This window comes from Dromaius novaehollandiae, chromosome 7 (assembly GCF_036370855.1).
Source record: "Dromaius novaehollandiae isolate bDroNov1 chromosome 7, bDroNov1.hap1, whole genome shotgun sequence".
Taxonomy (NCBI): Eukaryota; Metazoa; Chordata; class Aves; order Casuariiformes; family Dromaiidae; genus Dromaius; species Dromaius novaehollandiae.
In genome coordinates, this window is record NC_088104.1 from 41,459,263 (window position 1) to 41,479,939 (window position 20,677).

General features: G+C 44.7%; 1 protein-coding gene across 16 annotated transcripts in view; it reads right to left on the minus strand.

Moving 5' to 3' along the window:
- The window catches only part of IKZF2 (IKAROS family zinc finger 2), a 121,803-nt gene extending 105,882 nt beyond the window's left edge, over window positions 1–15,921 (minus strand). For 4 of the 16 annotated variants that reach the window (XM_064515348.1, XM_026119677.2, XM_064515347.1 and 1 more), the window contains exons 1-3: window positions 14,565–14,768; window positions 12,938–12,986; window positions 12,097–12,201 (exon numbers count right to left, since the gene is read on the minus strand). In XM_064515348.1, the coding sequence (XP_064371418.1) occupies window positions 12,097–12,201; window positions 12,938–12,986; window positions 14,565–14,567 (157 nt within the window). In that variant the 5' untranslated portion in view covers window positions 14,568–14,768. The other 12 variants (XM_026119842.2, XM_026119598.2, XM_026119755.2 and 9 more) reach the window with 9 other exon arrangements.
- Window positions 15,922–20,677: the final 4,756 nt, after the last annotated feature.

Consider the following 20,677-nt stretch of genomic DNA (forward strand, 5'->3'; position numbering starts at 1 on the left):
AGGCAGGCCACGATTCACCGTGTGGCTACACTGCTGCGAGAGCAAACCCAAGGACACGCGGGATCTCACAGCAGCACTTCCACGTACACTTAGCACCTTCTTCCCACTGAAGTCAAACAGGAGTTTAACCACTGCCTTCAACGTGGGCAGAATTAGGACATTTCTGAGTGCGCTATAGGGGACAGAAAAAGAGACTGCAAACACAGCCAGCCCTGGTGGTATTAATTACCAGGCCAGTGACAGCACTACGCATCCCGCTTTATTTCAGAACACCTTGCTCCAGCACTGCCAAAAGGAGTAGCTTTTAAATCTGCATTTTGAAGTTAAATGCATCATCATTACACAATTAGTGTTCTAATTAGCCTCCTCAACAACAGATCGGCTTTATTTACGATTAATTTTGGTTAATGAGTTAGCTGCAGTTTTAGCTGAAGGATAATGGGGGAGAATTAATAATTACTTAATCCACACAAAATTTTGTTGTTCATATAGTGCACAAAATTTTGACAAATGCTTCTGAATCCCGGCCAACAGCCACCAGCACATTTTCACTATCTGAAAGCAGCCAAAGCTCAGCAAATGTTACCATATTACATTATAGTAGATTAAACTGTTGATATATATAATTAGAATTATTATTATAAACTATGGTCATGGTTATAAATTGAACTTTCATTGCCAGCTTGTAAGGAAGCTTTCCCCCTTCCAAAAAAGACCTGGCCAGAGTAATTAGTTTGGGTCACCTCCTCGCAAGGCCCGTTCCATTTACGGCTGCATGTGAAAATGATGCAGAGGCCACAGTTGGAGAAGAAATTGGCTACCTGCCTTCCCCACGCGTCAGGTCTCCTGTAGATCTCATCCTCCAAGTCTCCTGTATATCTCATCCCTTGTTCATATCCCTCCAGTGATCCCTAGTCTGCCTCCGAGAGTGGGTTAAGATCTCGGTCTTAATTTTGTAAACAATTTTTAAAATTTATTTTTTTAAAAGAATTTAAATAGTTTGAAAATTATTGGTTTATAGATGACATTTTGATCTGTGGATTTTCAACACAGTTGGGCTATCCCTGAAATAAGAAAGATCTCAGGACCTCGGAAGAAGTAAAGTGGAACAAGGGATCACATATGATTTTGCAAAAACCTTCCGGGGTGAGCAGGAGAATCTGGAGTCTGACCACCACCTTCAACCACCACATTGTCACCTTCTCCCCAAAACAGTTTCCCTTTCACAAACCCAGCCCTCCTCCACCCAAATCTGAGTAGTGTCCTCACAACAAGCGACACTTCACTGCTTCCTCAGAGGGACTCTCATACACCAGCGGCTTCATACGGGCAGTCTGACACCACAGCAAAGGCAAGGAAACACAACGGACAGGGGCCCTGAACAGCATCCAAGCATTTCGGGAACCAGAACAGCGAGCGGCACAAGCACAGCAGAACCAACGTCCTAGCATGGTTCTGCTCTTCCGGCACGGTGCTCTGCTGCTGAGGGTGCCATCTATCACACGGGACACAAAACTTAAGGCTCTACCTGCCCATAAACACTAAGGAACCTTGGATAATCATACTGTAATTATCATTCGTGTTCTTCATCAAGAACATTATTTTTACTGCTTCCCTAAGGCACTGGGCAGTGTTGTTCCAGGCTGCTAAAGAAGAGGGTTCCATTGCAGAAATGGCTGCACTGGACACTCAGATATAGCATCTTGACATGAAGATGAGCAAGTACTTTACAGAGCATTGTACAGATTATTTCCTGGAATGCACTGCAGTTTGCTTTGCTTTTGAATACATATGTGATATATATTTACTACAGCAAAAATCTCACTACTATCGATTTTTTAATAAATATTTAATGGTTACCAGTTAGCAGCTAAATTTAAATAACAACAGCACTAATGTCATTAAATAAATGAAACAATTTAGAAGTGCGAGGGAAAAAAAAGCAAATACCTTCTTTCAGCATTTTAACACAAGAGCAGTAAGAAAGCAACCTGAAACCATGTTACATGCTGATAGGCTGAGTCATGTCTGGTCTCACAGTCCTAAGCAGGGAGGTGATTTTGTACAAACATCTAACAAAAAAGTAGGTTCTGTGAGCGGCAGACTTAGCACAGACTGGCTTCCAATGACTTTTCCCCGTGTAAATCCTTTGACATTTGAAAAGGGTGGCGCTTAATAGCTTTTGCTTGAGCAGAGGCACGATTCACATCTCTCTCCTCTTTCTGGCTTCCTAACTTCATAAGACTTGCACGATTCTAATATTTTTTAAACCTGTACATCTCTATTGTTTTGGAATGAAATGCTCTAAAGTGCCCTTAATTTGTTTTTACACACATTACATGTGCCCAGGCTTGTCATACGTCAGGGCTGCACACATTTTCTTTTTTTTTTTTTTCCAGCTGCCAACTTTCTCTACCTGGCATTCGCTAATTTGGAAGCAGCTGACTGATAATAACACAATTTTGGGATTCATATACAAGCGCATGGGATTTTGGAGAAATAAAGAAATTATTGTGCAACTGACAGATACAAATTAAAAAGAATGAAAGAATAAACTCACATGGTTCTCAGTCTGCTAACATCATCTAGCACTCAACTCTTAAATACACGGCCAGCATATTGTTCTTCTGAACTCTTGACAGCTACCTATCATCTCACATTTTAAAACTGCATACACAAATGATGAAGTTGGCTGCATCCTACCTACAGGAGTTGAACTCATCTGGGAAGCAAACAAATACTAGTTTCTCTCATTTTTCTCCACTTTTTCAGCCTGTACTTTTTTTGCCCACTTGTATCTCTGCAACTGGCCTCCTTTGTGAAGCTCTTAAAGATGGGTTGTCGACAAAGCCTGATGTAACAAGAAGATATTACCACATTAAACCCTAAAAGGGTACCTTTTTCCAAAGGATAATACCTAACACAGATGGAGAGAGAACCCTGCATATTTAAGCAGGAGAAAATTTTCAATTGACGGTTTCAAGTAAAGCTGATACCACAGACAGCTCCATGCAGCTGTACAAAGAGGCAGGAACCTCACCCAGGAACCACCTGTGCTGGTGAAAGGTCAAAACAAGTGGTAAAGTTGACCCAATTTTGGGAGATTAAACTGTAAAACTATTACACACATCTATGTTTAGGACATGTCTACACCTGAAAGGTGATGAGGATTAAGGCATGGTGTGAATTTAAGGCACAACAGTGTATTCTAAAACATATCCATACTTGGGCAAACTCTGCACATGCGCCAGATGATTACGGACTTTACAGCGCTCCAGGAAAAGAGGCCCTTTGCCACCAAATTGCATATGCAATATCAAGGCCATACCTAGGAACAGACAATTAAAAGCAGTATGTAAAACTGTTAATTAATATAATTTGTTCCCCTTCCGGTGACATTATCTGCACAGGGCAAAACACACACAGCAGCAGCAGCATAGAAATAATCAGGTTATCAATTTCTCAAGAAATCATGAGATAAATTTGGAAGGAAAGAAAAAAAAAAAGAAAAAGAAAAGCAAAGAAAAAAGCACCCACACCACCAAAACCAAACCCTATTCTCTTCTTCTGCCTGAACCTTTTTCCCCCTGTCACAAAGCTGGTTCGATAACTTGGTAAGGACTTGAATCTACTGCAACTTTTTCTTGGAAACTTCTAAACTATCCATGACTTTAACAGAATAGCTACTCTTCCCCAAATGAACAGATCTCACACCTCTTCTGTGTAAAGAGACTTGCTTTTGTCATACTGAAAGAGGCAACTTCTTTCATTTTCAAAAGACGGGAATTCACACAATCCTGTTTGTTGCTTTTTGGACTGAAGCTAGCATTTAATTCATACTGCTGGAGTTTAAAGGAAGCACAGACACAGTTACCAAAAACACTCTCAGTTTGTATTTTATAGGAAGACTGGTACCTAAGAGAGCACATTTGCTTGTAGAGGGCATCGCAAAGTGTCTGAAGGCTGAGCTTTGGACTAGGAAAGAGCAGGTAGGAATTCTCACACAACTGCACCCATGCACGTTCCTAAGTCAGAGCAATTTTAAGAAAAATTCACACGGACTTGGGCATATAACAGTCTTCTCCAACCAGCCCACTGACCAACACAGCCTTCACAGAGAGAGGGACCAGAAGGTCCCTTGAAAAAAGCAGGACAACATCACTGTGTTCCAATGGAATTTGGGTTTTTTGGAGGCTGAAGGGGAAACACAACTAAGGAGGAGCCAAGAGGAGTGCTCTGGCCTACTGTGGAAGGTCAGAGCAAGCAGATCTTTAGGATAACTTCCCCCCGCCCCCCCCCCCCAAGTAGAAGGGAACAAAGGGGATAAACAACAAACTATTCCTCACTGGAAATTTAGGGAGATTACGCACCGAAACTCAGCTGTCTCTCTTGTTCACCTACGGGCTAGTATATGCAGATATTCATTGCCTCCACACTGGTGCTGAGAGCGGTTTGGCCCTATGACCGACCTCCAGTGAGCTACAGGTATTCCCCCCGTTCCTGAAGGCATTAGTGCATCTGACCAGTAAACTCACCTTCACTGGGACGTGTCCACCAATGCACCACAGCGGAGATTCAGAGCTCCGCGACTTCTCTGAGCAGGGAGAGTGCAGAGCAATTGCGAGCTAAAAGGACAAGTATGATGCACTCGGAGTTCACCACCTCTGTAGTGCTATGCCTCTACCATACACGTGGAATCAAATGAGTAATGGAACATAAACCCAAAAACTGGAAAGCAGAGTCAAAAATAACATGTGTGGAGAAAGCAAGAGTCAGTTAAAGAAAAGGAGGTTCTTCTTCGCAGAAGTTTTTTCAGATAACCTATCTGCACACAAATGAGGGGGAAGAATCACCACCAACCTTTTCCGGGAACAGCGGCTCCTATTTTATGACATGCTCCAATGTAACCACCTGTATCACTACTGGCAGGTGACCCTGCCAGCCCGGGCTACACTTACAGCAGGAGCTTCTGCCAGCATCGCTCCGTCTAGGAGGAATTACAGCCCTTCAAAGCCACAGGCTGACACAGCGGTGCCAGCAGAAGCCGGTAATGTAGACCTGGCTCCAGATCAAGGGCACATTTTGCTGGGCAGTGTAACTAGGGGGTTTGTCCACACGCAGACTTGGTAACGCTCAGCTGTATAAGAAGAGTTAAAACGCTGCGGTCACTCTAATGTAATCACATCAGCACAGGGTGCTTCAGAACCACCGCAATTATGCCTGCATGGGACAGGAAACAAGCTATGCTGGCATTAAGGTACATCTGTGTGCATCTATTTGTGGGGTTGTAAAAGTTAAATGCAAACAAAAAAAAAAAATCTAAGCAAAGCAGACACTGTTTTAAAATACCTACGTTTGCCGAGGCCTAATATGTGCCATCCAAGCCTCCATACTGAGGCATCTACAGCCTCTGCGACTCAAAAGAAAAAAGGGGAGAGGAAAAAAGTGGCACAGAAACATGACACGATGATCGTCCATGATCCTGACAGGAGTCAGAAGAGAAACCAGGCCTCCTGCCCCCCAGCCCAGAGCCGTATCTGTCAAGCCTCATCGCTTCTCGCGGATAGCAGGCAGCTGCGCTTCCTCCCATTGGGATGCTGCAGCCAGGCGCCTGGACTCCGAACCAGCGCTCCCTGCTCGAGGCAAGGGACAACCTGCCGTGGCACAGGCTCAGCACCACGGGCTGGCAACCGGCCTCGTCACTACAGAGAGCAGCGGCACCGCGTTCTCTCAAATCTTCTACGGAGCCGCCTCGAGGTGGATCCCCCAAGGAGTTTCATTCACTGAGATTACCGAGGAAAAAGCAGAAGAGGGCTACGTCTTTTCCTCCTGGCTAGAATAAACACCTCTCCTTCCAAGTTCCCTTCTAGCACTGGTAGGAGAATGAGCATGGCTCACCCTCCTATTTCAGGAACGCACAAAATCAACACAGGTAGCTGCATTACCAGCTACAAAACCCAGCCCCGCAAACTGTCATTTAGCTGGCGAGGCAGAGAGAGCCGATGTCCCACAGGAATGGGAAACAAGGCCTTGATCCAGTTTCCCAGGAGAAAGCGCCCATTGATTTCAACAGAAGCTGCATCCTCCCCCAGATTTGGCAGTGGGAAAGATATAGAGTGCTCTATAATGGATAGCTAGTCATCCAGCTGCTATCAAAGCACTGCATTTCAAGGAAGATGAGGATTGCACTTTTTTTTTTTTTTTTTTTTTGCATGTCTGAAAAGAAACTGAAGTTCCCGAAGCAAACATTTGAAAACATGCTGACTACAAAGCAAGCAAGAGCACCCAGTGTTGTAACAGGGCGTGTGCCGAAGAAAGTTAACTGAACTTGACAGTCCAAGAAAATAACAGAAGCTCCCTGAGAAAGGTGTGTGCTGTAACAAAGCCTGCGCAGATGACCTCTCAGGAGAGTTCCACCAGAAGGAATAAAACCGTATTTAATCAGATTAGCTGATCATTTCACTCCACCCTCATTATAACACTCACCAAGGAAGAGGAATGTTTCTACAGACAAGTATTTGATTCCATAGGGAATGCCTGAGAGATACTGACAGAAGATATGAAAAACACACAGGAGGACCTTTCCCCATTGGGGTGTGAGCTACCAACAGCAGTTACGCAACTATTAAGTAGTTTCGGTGGCTACCTGGGGGTCACCTATGCACAGAGCTTGTATCAGAAAAATTATTTCATGATTTTAACCATAACGATGTGAAGAATCTAACTTGGTGTGCATAAAGCTACACTAATCCAAGGTATTTCACTTCTAGGCAACCATTTTTAAAATCACTGTAACACTACTCTTCAGGGCTTCAATTCTTTCCTTGCATGTGGAAAAAAAAAAAAAGAAATCTAGATTTTTGTTTAAAGCCCTATCATCTCTTTTTCTTTTCCTTAAATTCATGAAAACTAAACTGATTGGCTTAAACTTGCATGAGTATTATCCCCCCCCCAGCAGTTCTCAGAGAGTCTAAGGTTAAAACACCGACGTGAAATCAATGCTTCTGTAAGTGTAAAAGAGTGTAAGCGCAGCTCACTTTTTCCAGTTCCCTACCACACTCTACTGAGCTCAGCCCTTGTGTCTAAATTCATCTTGGCATCGGGCATCTTCACTGCCCTTCAGCCTGTGAACCCACAGCCGCTTCTGCAGGGGACAGCATTGGGAAATGCCACAGCTGAGCTCTCTAAGCATAAAACTGTGTGTGGGTTGGAGAGTCAGACACAAAAAACTGGAGGACATCTCAAGTCCACCTCCCTGCACCGAGGCAGGGCCAAAGATACCTAGAGCAATGGATGTTGTCTATCCTACTCTTCAAGGCCTCCAGGGAAGAGACTCCACAGCATCATGAGGTAATCCAGTCCAAGAGTTTAGCACCATATGCAGCATTTCACACTTTACAGTTCTTTGAAAGAACTGGAGACCTGAATCCCCACTTCAGAGCACAACAGTCTGGCTGCCAGAATTCTTCATGCACCAGTGCATGTGGCTGGGGAGTGACTGTCTCAAAGCACTAATTCAGTTTCCCCCCCGCAGCCCAGCCCAGAGAGCTTCAATCACCATCCCTAAAGGAAAGCCTCCTGCAGAGGCTCAGCCTCAGTCACTTCATGCTAGTGTAAAATACATAGAGAGTCAAGGAGAACCCCAATACAAGATCCAGACTCACTCACCTAGGCAGCAGCTTCTGGGGATGATGAGGTCTGTTTGCTGTGTAGCTGAGGCATGAAACAATCTCTAATTTTATGCAATTTCATTCCAACAGGCAAAGTACGTGGTTATGCTCCTTTATCCACGCAGATGTGATGCTGATACAGCTGTGGTACATGAAACATTTTGCTCAGGGCAACACAACTGTGACAAACAGAGCTTGTATGACAGCTTCCAGATGAGAAATGAGAGCAACCAAGAAAGATTTGGGGTTCTGAAGTTACCAAAAAGAGTTGCATCGGATAGTTCGGAGTAGTATATCCTGATCACTGGGAATACAGTATTGGTTGCCTTATAAAAAGGCCTTGCACGAGTTCTCTGTAACAGATTCTGACCTTAAATACTACTACTGAAATCACTCACACTTAATACTATTGTCTCCATAGCTATCTTGTCAGATGGTGCGACCATTCCCCAGCACACAGAAAATTAGATCGCCTCATTATTTTCAGCAACTGAGTCAGTTGACAATGCTTATTTTCTTAATAAATTATTTCTCATAACTTAGTAACACTTCTAAGCGATTACAAACACATCTTGAAAGTGCACCACAATTTTAATCACTTCCAAATATCAGATGTTGGGTTTGATATATATGATTGTTCTGACTTCATTTCGTTTAAGGGCTCCTTTTGTCTATGAAAGCAGAGATAAGAAAGTTATCTAGGACACCCACTGCAGCACCCTTTAAGTCTCTAATTTAAGAGGAAATTTCCTCTGTCACTGCCAGATGCTAATAGCTGCTGTTATTATTTTCCGTACAATACCAGGCAAGTGGTCTCAGAGAAATATCCTTCATCCTACAAAAAGTGGTCATCAAGTCAACTAATCAAACAACTGTGCCCCTGCAGTTTCTAAAGGAGACATTCTTCTAAGTCTCTTTTAACCTAGAGGGGGAAAAAAAAAAATCTCTCCAACAACTCTATAGTAAGAGCTCAGCGTGGTATTATGAGGAGGCGGCTGGCAATTGTTTCTTTTAAAAACCTATTTTACACAGATTCCCCATCACCTTTACATTAGCATAGCAGCTCCTGTTCTGAGATTCCTGATCACTTAAGGCCCATTCCAACATTAACTGAAGGCAACAAGACAGACTCCCTTGAATTCAGTGGGCTCTAGAGGAGGGCTTAAGGCCATGCATTGAACTTTCCAGTACCAACACACAGTTAACTCAAAGAGTCTGAGCAGGCCTTTGAACCCAGCTCTTGATGTCAGGCCCTGGAAGAGTTTTCCTAAAGATCTAAAGAAAATCTGGACTTTCAGATTTGGGGCTATATATATCTATCTTCTTTATTCAGCATGTAGAGCCCTAATCTGTCTCTCACTACAGAGGAAAGCGAGATGATCTATCTACCTATTCAAGTTTGACTATTTACACCTATTTGAAATCTTTACTTACGAAAAACTACAATAAAGTATTTTAGAATGGAGCATCTGCCAGTGTACATACAGTATTCCGCTAAAGGCGGATGCATACTGTGAGGTATATGTAAGATCATTAGTTAGCTATGACAGGTGATTTACTGTGATTTATCTTTCAGGATCATCTCATTCACAAGGAAAATTGAGTTTCAGCCCCATCCATAACCTACACATGTAGTTTAGGTACCTGAAAATGCTAATAGGTTAGAGGATGCAGTAGACGTCTCTCCAACATAAGCCAAAATATTTAACCTGAAACCTTTTGGAACAGAACCCAAAAACATCAGTAGCCCAGCCAGAACGCTTACTAACGTGGAATTGCCAGGGGCTAACAAACATAGAAAACTCTTCACCTAGCATATAGTTTTAATGTTGCTGGGAGAGCAGTTGTTTCAGTACAGGTCCAAGAAATTTGCCTCTTATGGTTTTGTCTCCGTTTGAGCCAGACACAAATTAAGGCCAAATTAAGAGCTGCGGTTCAAAATGATTCAATGGAACGCAAGAACAAAGGTCAGAACTTTGCTCCGTACCCTGCAGGTGCATATCCTGAGCACACAACAAAACAGGGCCGTTCATCTTCCAGGGACGGCTGGTGACAAAACTGGGAGTGAAACGTTTGGGGTCTCATCCATGCACCACCTTATGTGCCACTTCATCCCTTAGTAAACCTGCTCAGCTGGGATGACGTGCCCTAGGTTTCACTATAATGGCAGACCAACAGGAGATCAGTCTCTCCAGTGACTCCACTAGACATCAAACTATGCCTAAATCTACGCCTAAATACAGTACGGCCATTTCCTCTGCTTACAGTGAATCACTGCTTCATGGGCCGCCTCACAGCGCCTCAGCAAGACTGATGATGGATCAGTCCAACAACAGCTACCAAATTCACACAAAATATTTTGAACAGCCATTTCTTCTTAGTCTTCCCCTTCCATCTCAAAAGAGAGAGGAAAAAAAAAAAGTCTCTGAAAAGACTTCCTTCACCCAGCAAAACAGGTGGCAAGCTCTAAGGCACAGCCCAATGATTAAGTCTATACACGCTAGATTGAAGATTTGGCCGAAAAACGTAAGTGAACCAAGGTAGCAACTGCAACGAGAACTGACAACCTGTAATCAATACCTTCCAAGTTTAACACAGAACAAACCGCCTCTCTTCAAGAAAACATTCTGATGCTTCCTAAGAATAAATAAATTGCAACAAATTTAAGAAGCTCAAGTTCTGCTTGGCTTAAGAATGCTAGACAGGGTCCATAATTTGTCAACAGCAGCACATCCTTAACACAGAGCACCAGGAGCACCAGTGATGAAAGTAGTGAAGACACCTGTGAGATACCACAAAATATATTTAAAAGAAAAAAAAAAACAAAAAAAACACGTTCACTGAGGCTGTAGATACATGTGTGTTGCAAGAACTAACGAAGCTTAAAAATCATTGAAAATGTTAACACGGTGAACACCAAAATATTGAATGTGTTAAAGCATTTCTGCATGACTTCATCCTAGATCTTTTTATTCCCTAATTTTACTCTGGTTTTTAGTCTAGATTATAAAGAAGATTTAACACAGGGAGATTTTTCCCCTTCCAGTGAAGCCTTCCCATTAATAAAAAAGGAAACAAAGAAAATGAAGAAAGTGAGTAGTAAAACTTTTACAACATAATAAAATATATCAGAATCCCAGTGCAGCAGGATTGGAATTGTCTAAAGATGCTGAATTATGATAGGTTGTCATATAAAGTTCAGTCCAGAGTATTAGCAATCATATTCTCTAGCAACATGTATATAATTGCAGATCTTCATAATAACCCTCAGTTTTAAAGGCTCATAAAATCTGCGTTTTACTCATAATTTGCAGGAGGAAAGAAGAAATTCTTAAAGGGAAGTAACATCTTTTTCCTCAGTAAGAAAGACCAAAGGCAATACAGGGGGGTATTTTAAAGCAAGCTGCCCTAAAAGCTCTCTTTTTCTTTCAGAGTATGTGGTAGGGAATTACACAAACATTTCTTTTGTAAAGATATTTATCCACAATACACACTAGAAAGAAAGTTAATACACATACAGCAGAAGAACCCTCTTAAACTACATTGGAACCAAAACATTTTAAATTATTTTTGAATATGAGTACAGAGGTACTTTAAGGTAAATACCTTGATATAACATTGTAACCAACAGTAAAACAAGCTTTGGCACTCTCCAAAAAAAAAAAAAAACCCACAGTAAAATAAGAAGGATGTTGGTTTTATGAAATGCATGTAAACTACATCTATCCACCTCCAAAAAACAGCATGAAACATAATTATAAAAATATTATGAGCACTTGACACTCTCTGTAAACTCCCAAATCTCTCTACATTTTCTCATTTTCTCCCTTGACATTCTAAAACAAAATCCTTTCAGTTTGTTAAAGAGTCAGCTACCGAGTGCCATAAATTTCCAGTAATCCTGGCCATCTTTTGGACTTGCCAAGGCAAAGCTAACGTAATGAATACGATGCTGAAGTTTCTATATGGAATAATAAAATACAATCTGCCAGCAAACCCAGATATTTTAACTTTATATTTCTGCCAGAGTAAAGCCTTTTTGTAAATAAAACATGTTTGTCTTTAAATAGAGCTATTGTAAGGTGGTTTTGGAAGTACAGTAAAAAACAAAAAAAAAAACAAAAAAAACCCATTTCCATTTGGATTTCAAAACCTGTTGAAACAAAACCAGGACAAGTGAAGCCTAGTGTTTTCCTACCTGGAACAGGTAAGGACCAGCTCTCAAATGCCACCTGGGGATAGTTCAGACTAGCAATCCCGTTCATGTTTAGATGAGACACCAGCAAGAACGAGAACAAATCTGACCCGTCCTTCTCTTCTTTTATTAGCAAAGCCTACAGCAGTGGTGAAGACCTACTACGCAAGCCAAGGACCCGGCTAACCCAAACACGCTCCTAGAGAGAAACACATTTAAAAAGAGACTTACTGCTTGCCATGTGACTCGGTGAGGTATGCTGCCCATTGGGTGTACTTGAGGTGAGGTCAATAGCCATGTCGGAGTGCTCCCTTTCGGGGGAAAGCTCATTGTCACCTGCTTTCACAAAACAAGTCACCCGTAAGTTTCCATCCCCTCGTTCAGCAGAGCAACCCGACGAAAAAGAGCTGCGACCCACTCACTCCCCCGTCGCCCTTGCCTGCCCTTCCTTCACTAGCAGCGTCTTCCAAAGTCTGCAGAAACTGGGTGCTCAGTGCCACAAGTAAACATGCGATGGACCGATTTTAAGAGTCCCCTCAAATCTATCATCAGTCTTACATGCACACACTGGGGAAAACCTTGCCCCAGCTGCTGCTCTCTCAGAAGTTAGTATTTACTCTCACATTTGCAAGCACGGAGAATCAGGACTGGGCAAGGGAAGACTGAAGTAGTACTTTTCAGTACAGAGCTTCCCTCAAAGCTTTCGGTTAACTGACAGCTAAACAATGCATTTAAACAAACTAAGATATTTTGCCCTGACACAGAAAACAGGAGAAATGCAGTAAAAATCTGTAAAGCTTTTGGCTGCAATTTGAATTTCTGAAAATGAACTCTCTCTTTTGCAAAGTTCATTCATCCTTAGCAAATATTTAAACATATGCGTTCCCACTCTTGCACCCATACACACACATTTTTCGGGCACACACAAAGTTTATGTTTGAACGCTATTAATTCAGTGTCACCTTAAAGCAAAGATCATACACAAGGAAGATAAAGTTTCGGGTGCCTGCATTATACAGGATAGCGGGAAAAGGAAAGTAATTCAGAATAATTAAATAAAATGACTACTTACATGTTATATATCCATCAGCAGCCTCTGCTTCCATAGTCAAAGTGCAGTGCTGCAAGGCAGAAAAGTACACCCTCAAAGACGCCTGTCAGTATCAACCATTAAATGATTAAACTTACTTAAAGCCCTAAGTAGTTACCCATTTTACTGCTGTTGCAACCGCTGCCTAGAGAAACACACAGGTGTACTGCATGTGCTCATTTGCAAATCACTGAACTCCTTCTGCAAATTACCTGAGTGGAGAAATTCAGCTGTCTCCTGGACAGGCTGCCCTGGGATCATCTTGGTCTGAGTACACCCCTTTCTGTTCCCCACTCACATTTTTACCTGATTTGAGATTTTTTTTTTCCCCTGAGCTTCCGCCTGTTTTGTTCGAGCTGGGATTGTAATGCTTTATCAATTATCAGTTCTCACAGCCAGAACAGACTTTGAGGAGATTGAGACTATTAACAATTGCTCTTTTCACACGGACTCCCAGAGACTCCATCCTGTTCTAAGCAAAATAAAACTCTCCAGTGTCCAGCCTCCTTGGACAGAGTTATGGCAACTCTTTAACCATCTCACACCACCACTCTCCCGCCAGCACGCATGCACGCGCGCACACACACACACACCTGTACCCACACCTGTTCATCCTAACCTTATTTATGTGCCACAGCACGGGGCTCAGCGTCACTGTTAAGACTTCTAGATCATGCATTTTGTGGCGTGAGGCAATCTTAAAAGTTTCTGGAAACACTTTGCTGACACAGAACAAGCTATTACTTTCCAGAAACCCAAGTAACTGTATAGAATGACACCCCCTAGCTATCATTTGATATATATTGAAAAAAAAAAGAGAGAAGGAGAGATCGATAATCATAACTATGTTCTTTTAAGTGGAAAAGTTAAAAAACTGACATGACCAGAGGAGAATTTTATTTCCTCTCTCCCTCTACGGCCTCTTTTTTTGCCTTTAGTTTCAAAACTCTCACTGCACCAGGCAGCTAAATTATTCACAATGAGCCATTTCTGTATTGATCGCCAAGTATATTTAGCCTTGGCTCCTGGAATTTCTCCATTACTTACTGGAAAACAGGCAGCTTCACTTCTTGTCTCCAAAACCACTTCCCTCCCCCTCCCTTAACCCGCTTTCCTTCCCCCCCCCCCCTTCCCCCAATAAATAAATACTTTTCTCTGTGTTCTTCTTTGGTATAAAGCAGATCAAATTCCCAAGGCATTCAGCACATAACACTTAAATTTCAACCTGCCCAGCTGCTATCAAACTCTCTTCAATTACTGATTTTTACACGACTTTTTAAAAGAAATCTCCAAAAAGTTTTCAAAACAGGTAAGCAGCCTCCTCAAGCCTTTCAAAATTACCTTATCTTCCCCCTAGTCCAGGTAGGCAGGCACACACTGAGAAAAAGAAAGAAACATCAGAAGCAACAGGGAAAGATCATCCCAGCCAATGAAGTGGAAGGAAAGAAAGGGGAGGAAGGGAGGAGGAAGAGAAAGGAAGACAAAAAGAAACACAGAAACATCCGTAACCAAAATTAAAACACTGTCGGATTTTTATTTTTTATTTCTTACAGCGGGGAGGAGGAGGAGGAGAAGGAGGGGGGGAAGGAAAAAAAAAAAGTTTGGTCACCATTTTCAGGCTGCGATGGCAAATCCCAGCTGCTAAGCCTCCCTCTCCACAACGAATGGAGATAGTTTTTTTTTTTTTTCCCTGCTCGTGCTGCAGATACAGCGAGATGGGGAAAGTTTAAATGAAAAAAAGGGGGGAAATGAGGAGAGGGGGAGAGAGACAGGGGAGAGGGGGAGAGCACCCCGCCCGCCGGCCGCCCCCGGCACTTACAGGTGGGGCATGCGGCGCAGGGCGGCCGGCAGCCCGCGGATGAGCCGGCTGGGAAACTCGCTCAGGAATGGCACATACTTTCAAGGAAGATGAAGAACAAAAAGAGAGGGGGAGAGGGAGGGAGGAAGGGAGGGAGGCAGGCAGGTCAGCCGGTGCTACAGCAATGCGATTAAGCAGGAGAGAGAGAGAAAAACTTGATCCACCGGTTCCTTACGAGGCGGCGAGGAAGCTGGCGCAGAGGGGCAAACGCGGGGTCTGGGGAAGGGGGGGCGGGGGGCAGCCCCCCCCGCGACGCGCACACTCACACCCGCGCAGGAGACCCGCAGGCCAACTTCCCGGGAGTGTTTCTGCGGCCGCGGCAAAGCACGGCTCCTCGCCTCATCCCTGCCTCTCCCCGCCCACGGCAGAACCTGTCAAAGTAACCCAAGTCCTGCCTCATTTCGGGGGGCCGGGGGGGGTCGGGGTTGGGCTGCCTCGCCGCGCCGGGCCCGCGCCCCCGCCCGCAGGTGGCGGCGGCGGCCGGGGCGCAGGGAAATGGCAGTTGGGGCCGGCGCTGACTAACGGACCGGGCGCCGGGCTCGCCCCGCCGCGCATCCGCCGCCGCCGGGCTCGCTCGCTCGCTGCTCCTGGGGTTTTTTTTCCTTTTTTTTTTGGCTATCAGCAACAAGTCACTCGAGCCCACCGCCGTGCGGGAGATGCTGCAGAGCCGCACTTTACTTGGAGACCCCTCCGCTGAGCGCCGCACCCCCCGCAGGTCCCCGCAGCCACCACGCACGCCAGACGGAGCTGTCCTCCCCGACCAGCCCAAGAAGGCAAAGAAAGAAGGAAAGAGAGAGAAAAATAGCAATAAAGAAGCCAGGCGCAGATTTACCTCAGCCGCGCACGCAGTGAATCACTTCCATCACCCTTTTGTTTGTGTTTTTATTAGTGTCGCCTCTCTCTGCCTAGTGGATGTGTGTTTTTGCACGGCAGTTGGCTATGGAAACTAAGGCAGTGGATCTGTAGCTAAGGGTAATCCTGTTTTTACTTCCTCCATCTTCAGAGAGCAGGGTTAGCCTGGGACAGCTGGTCAAACCCCGAGAAACCGATCCGGCAGCCACACACGCGCGCGCCACACACCCGCACTCACACACACACACACGCACGCACACCCGCACACACAACACCCGCCCGCCCGCCCGCGCCCCGCCCCCCCCCCCCCGCGCGGGCGCGCGCGCGGCCCCGCGCACCGCTCCCCGGCCGCCGCTCGCCGACACGGCGCGGGCAGAGGGGAGGGAGGGAGGGAGGGAGAGGGGGGGGGCGGGTGCCCGCGCCGCCAGGGCCGCTCAGCACGCTCGGCAATCGATTACAGGACAAGTGCCGCCGCCGCCGCCGCGGTGCTGCTCGCCTCGCCACAGCGCAGGCACAGGCGCGCGCAGGGCGCCGGGGGTTACCCCGCGCGGCGGCCGTTGGGAGCCGTTGGCGGGGGCGCGGCGGCCGTTGGCGGGGGGCTGCCCCCGCGCGCCGCCGCGGCCGCCCGCCGAGTCATGATTCAGCACTTCTATTTTTAACCGCCACCGCGGCCGCGCCAGCGCCCCGCAGGGACCGCGCCGCCCGCTCGGCGGGCCCGGGCCTCCCCGCAGCCGGCCGGCGCCTCCCGAAACGCCCCCCTCGCACGCACACACACACATACACGCACACACCCGGCGGCTGCCGGCGCGGGGAGGTGGCGGCGGTGCGGTGCCCGTCGTCGCGGGCGCTGGATGTCTCGTTCCGTGACTGGCTCTCGGCTTTGCTCTCGCTGCGGCCGCGGTGAGGGCTGGTGGCGGGGATCGAACGCCTACAACGGCATGGAAATGCTGCGCGTCTTTTTGTTGTTGTTGCTTAACTGGACATTCGAAGTAAATACAAGATTGCTTTCTCAGTGTTACACCCAGAGACAGCGCCTGATGACAATAAAAGCCTATTTCCACGCTATCCTGTGTCCAAGTGCCTGCACATGAGAAGTCAGTGCGGTGGGGAAAGGGGAAAACTAACTGGGTCTTTTCCGGAGCACCAGACCCAATCCTGCTTATCCTCACAGGCACGCAAGGCCAAAATAACACACAAAAGTTGGGCTTATAACAGCGCAAACCTCAGCGCGAGAGCTCACGCAAAACCCGCCGAAGCCCGCTGGCGCGTCTGCACCGCGCCAGCAGAGCACAATTTACAGCGCGTGAGCTCTTTTGTACACGTTCCCTGGTAGACCCTGATGGGGAACACCTGATACGTTTTCACCCAGGGCCTTTCCATGGGCCCCGACAAGTTTTAGATCAGGTGCAATGGGATCATTCTTCTAGCACCTCTTAATTAAAGCTGGTCTGCTGAATGCTGGTGACCTTGCTAATGCCACCGTTAGGCACCAGGATTAACACTCCATTGAGAAGCAATACTCATATATGCAGCATATTATATACACAGATAACGTTGTTTTAAGAGTTTTAAATTTGCAATGTTAAGCACACATATTAGGAAACATCAGGATTCAGGCTGCCAATATACCCTTCAGCTATTTCACCTAACAGAGAAGCTGACGGGAATAACAGGGAATTATCCTATATGTATACTGGTCACTAAAGGGGAATAATACATTTTGCCAGTGCGTTTCGCAAGCGTTTGCTGACTAGAGTACGTTCATCACTATATACCCACATTCGTTCCAGTAGTGCATTAAATGAAATGGAAAATACTTTTGTATCGTTTCTCTTGGAGGCAAATTGTCTATATTGGAGTGTTTTGCTTACGAATGTAAAACGCGTACATGCTTTAATCCCCTTTTTCCCTCTTACGTCTTTCCACAGCCAATTTGCTTGTGGATTCAGGATTCCTCATTGCGGGTCCTGAAGCACAGGGCGCTCTCGACATCACGCTCTTCCCCCTGTTCAAGAGTAGCTCTTGCGATGTGCCACCCTATCCTGAAAGCGCAAGATAAACTGTATTTTTTTAAAAATACTGTAATTAAATTGTTCAACAAGCCAAAGACAGTGAAGTTAATAGACAGCTCTCTCCACAGTGCAATAAATTTTAGCCAATTAGTCATTGCACCACAACTGTGAAGTAGGTTAATTTAACTCTTCTCATTTTACATAGGAAGGAGGCAGAAAGGTTAGGGGACTGGCCCAAGGCCACAAAGAGCAGTACTCAGAGAGCTGAGCCTAGAAAGCAAACTTCTTGTTTCCCACGCCTACGTTTCAACAACTAGACTTGGCTTGCCTACCTCAGAAAATAGTCTGGCATAGCTATAGCTGTATAATTATACCATAGCAGTTATGCTGGAATACATCTCCTTGTGGACATCCTCCTCCAGGAGGAAAGCGACTTCCCCTGAGCTGTCCGTATGAATTCACTCAATAGCAAACTCTTTGGTTTCTTTATTTTTCATTTTGGAGGTCAACATTCCTAAGGTGTAAGTCTCCACAGCATTTGGAAGCCTTTGATCACTTTTACAGGACATTGAAAAGCAGGGGTAAATGCAGAAAATGTCTCTGAAATACCAGCGGTTTTGTTGTCAAAATTTTTATGATGCTTTTCATCAAAATTTTGAAAACTGAAGGCTTCCAGCTGGCTCTCCTTACAGGTAATACTTCAATAAATAAGTAACAGCTTTTCTCCCAAAGCTGTCGGAACTTGCTTCAGCCATGGGGGCTGATGGTCAAAAGCCAGATCCATCCTCTACAGTAATTATTTCTCTGTTTTCAATCCTGCTGCTCTGTGAGCTTTCAAAAATCGAACAAAGTTGTGAAAACAAAAGGGAGCAGAGGAGAAATAGGGGACAGGGAACAAAATGAAAGGGTTTGCCTTTAAAAATGAATTTGATATCTCCAAGGACTGCAGAGATGGGAGTGTCTTCACTACAGCTACACACACACGGCAGGGCATCAGGGGTGAATCACTGGTTTCATTGCGAAACTCAGCTCTGCCTCATCTTGGGGGATGCAGTGAGAAGTCCACAACGACCTACAGCAGCCTCCCCCAAATGATATCTGGTGGAGCTGCTGTGTTGATCTTGAGGATAAAGTGATGTTTTGGAGATCAGGAGACCTGGATTCACTTCCAGCCATGGTCAGAGGTCCTCCCTGTAGTTTCAACCAAGTCATTATTTCTCTGGGTTTCAGTTCTCCATTTCTAAAATGCAGAGAATAATGCAATGAGACGGTTTTCTTTTCCCCGCTGAGCAATTCCTCAAGAGCAATTTTCAGCTTTGCCACAGACTTCTTCTGCCACCTTGTATAACTCACTTAGGCAAATCTCTGAAAGAGCCATTTCTGGAGCTCCTGTTCGCGCCGTGGGCACCCTCTTTCTGCTCCACTTCCACTGACAGGACTGACCCCTGTGCAGCCTTCACGCAACCCACAAGCTCCAGCTGCCCCAGGGATCACAAACTGCGTGGACAGCTCGTCTAGTCTTCAGACCTGTGATGGCCCTTGAGATAACTGCAGACATACGCTCAGTCTCTGAAATTAATTCCTTAGCGCTTGTTGGCAGTTATGCTTTGATGGGTCAGTGATGGGCTCAGCCTGATATACATAAACCGTACATGCCTTTAACCCACATATGTGTGGGGTTGTGCACATGTATGTGTGAATTATTATTCAAAACAACCGTAAAAATGCTTTTATGTAAATCCTTGTTTAAATCATCTAATTCTCCCTTTTTTATGTGCCTATATAAAGTCAAAGTATTCTAGGAGTTAGCGGCTAAACAACATTTATCAAGTATTAACATAAATAATAGTTTAGCCCAGCAAAAGTTCCAGATTTATTTAGATTTGGGAAATTAAAAAGCGCATATGTAACATACTGTTGCCTTGGACAGCTATGAGCACCATGCAGCAACCAACTACTGGGTCAGCTTTCTTCCCTTTAGACTGAATCCTCTCTCTTCTGCCCACAGAAGGGGTACTTTGAACACAAACTGGATCAAATCCCAGTATACTTTGAAGAGGACAAATGTAGACCTTTCTTTACTTAACTGTGTGTTGGACAATCTAAAACCATGTAAGCCCTAATCTATTCATTATGCCATCCCCTTCTCTTTACTACAATAAGGCACTGTTTTATGTTTATATGCATCAATAAAGAGACCTATAAAGAAAATAATGAACCTCCTTGAATATCTTCAGGCTCTACCCTATTAATTTTACAAGAGATGCAACATACTGTACCCCTTGTATTTCACTAAGATAAAAGCCTATAGATTAATTCCTATTAAAACAGTTGGTATTTTCAGGACATGCACATATAATTTATGGAGAGGCACAATACTCATAATAGCTCAAAGGCCACAGAAACTGTAGATCTGTGTCTGTTACTGTAGTTGTACAGGCATTCATTGTACAGAGAGCAGTTGAAAAGGCAGAGCATGTAATCTGAATACTAAATTTGTGAATAGTTTCTCACTTGGGTTGGTTAGGCTTTTCAAGAGCAGCGGATCTTTGTGGGGGATTTTGTAAAACGTTCTGCTAATATATCACGTGGTCACTGTATTTTCTTCTCTTATCTTTACTGTTAGAGCTTTATTTGTGAAGACACAATATTTGATTCTTAAAAGGGCACCAGCTCATGCTCTACAGTCTTCACCTGAATTCAGTGTGCTCTGTGTGAGGCATCATTTTCACAGCAAATGCTTCTTCCTTCTTCTATAAAGCCGACAACTTCAGACATATATATAAACTGAAAGTATACAAGAAACCAAGATTCCTTTTCTTCCTGGTACTCTAATTGCTATATCCAAGTTACTTGAAAAATGCTATTGTATTTTATGTTTTACTATCAATAATAAAAACGTACAGGGTTTCTTTTTTATTATCGAGATATAAATGTATATGGATATATCACTTATGAGGTAGGACGATTCTAAAGTGTTCTAACAAAATTTAGTCATGA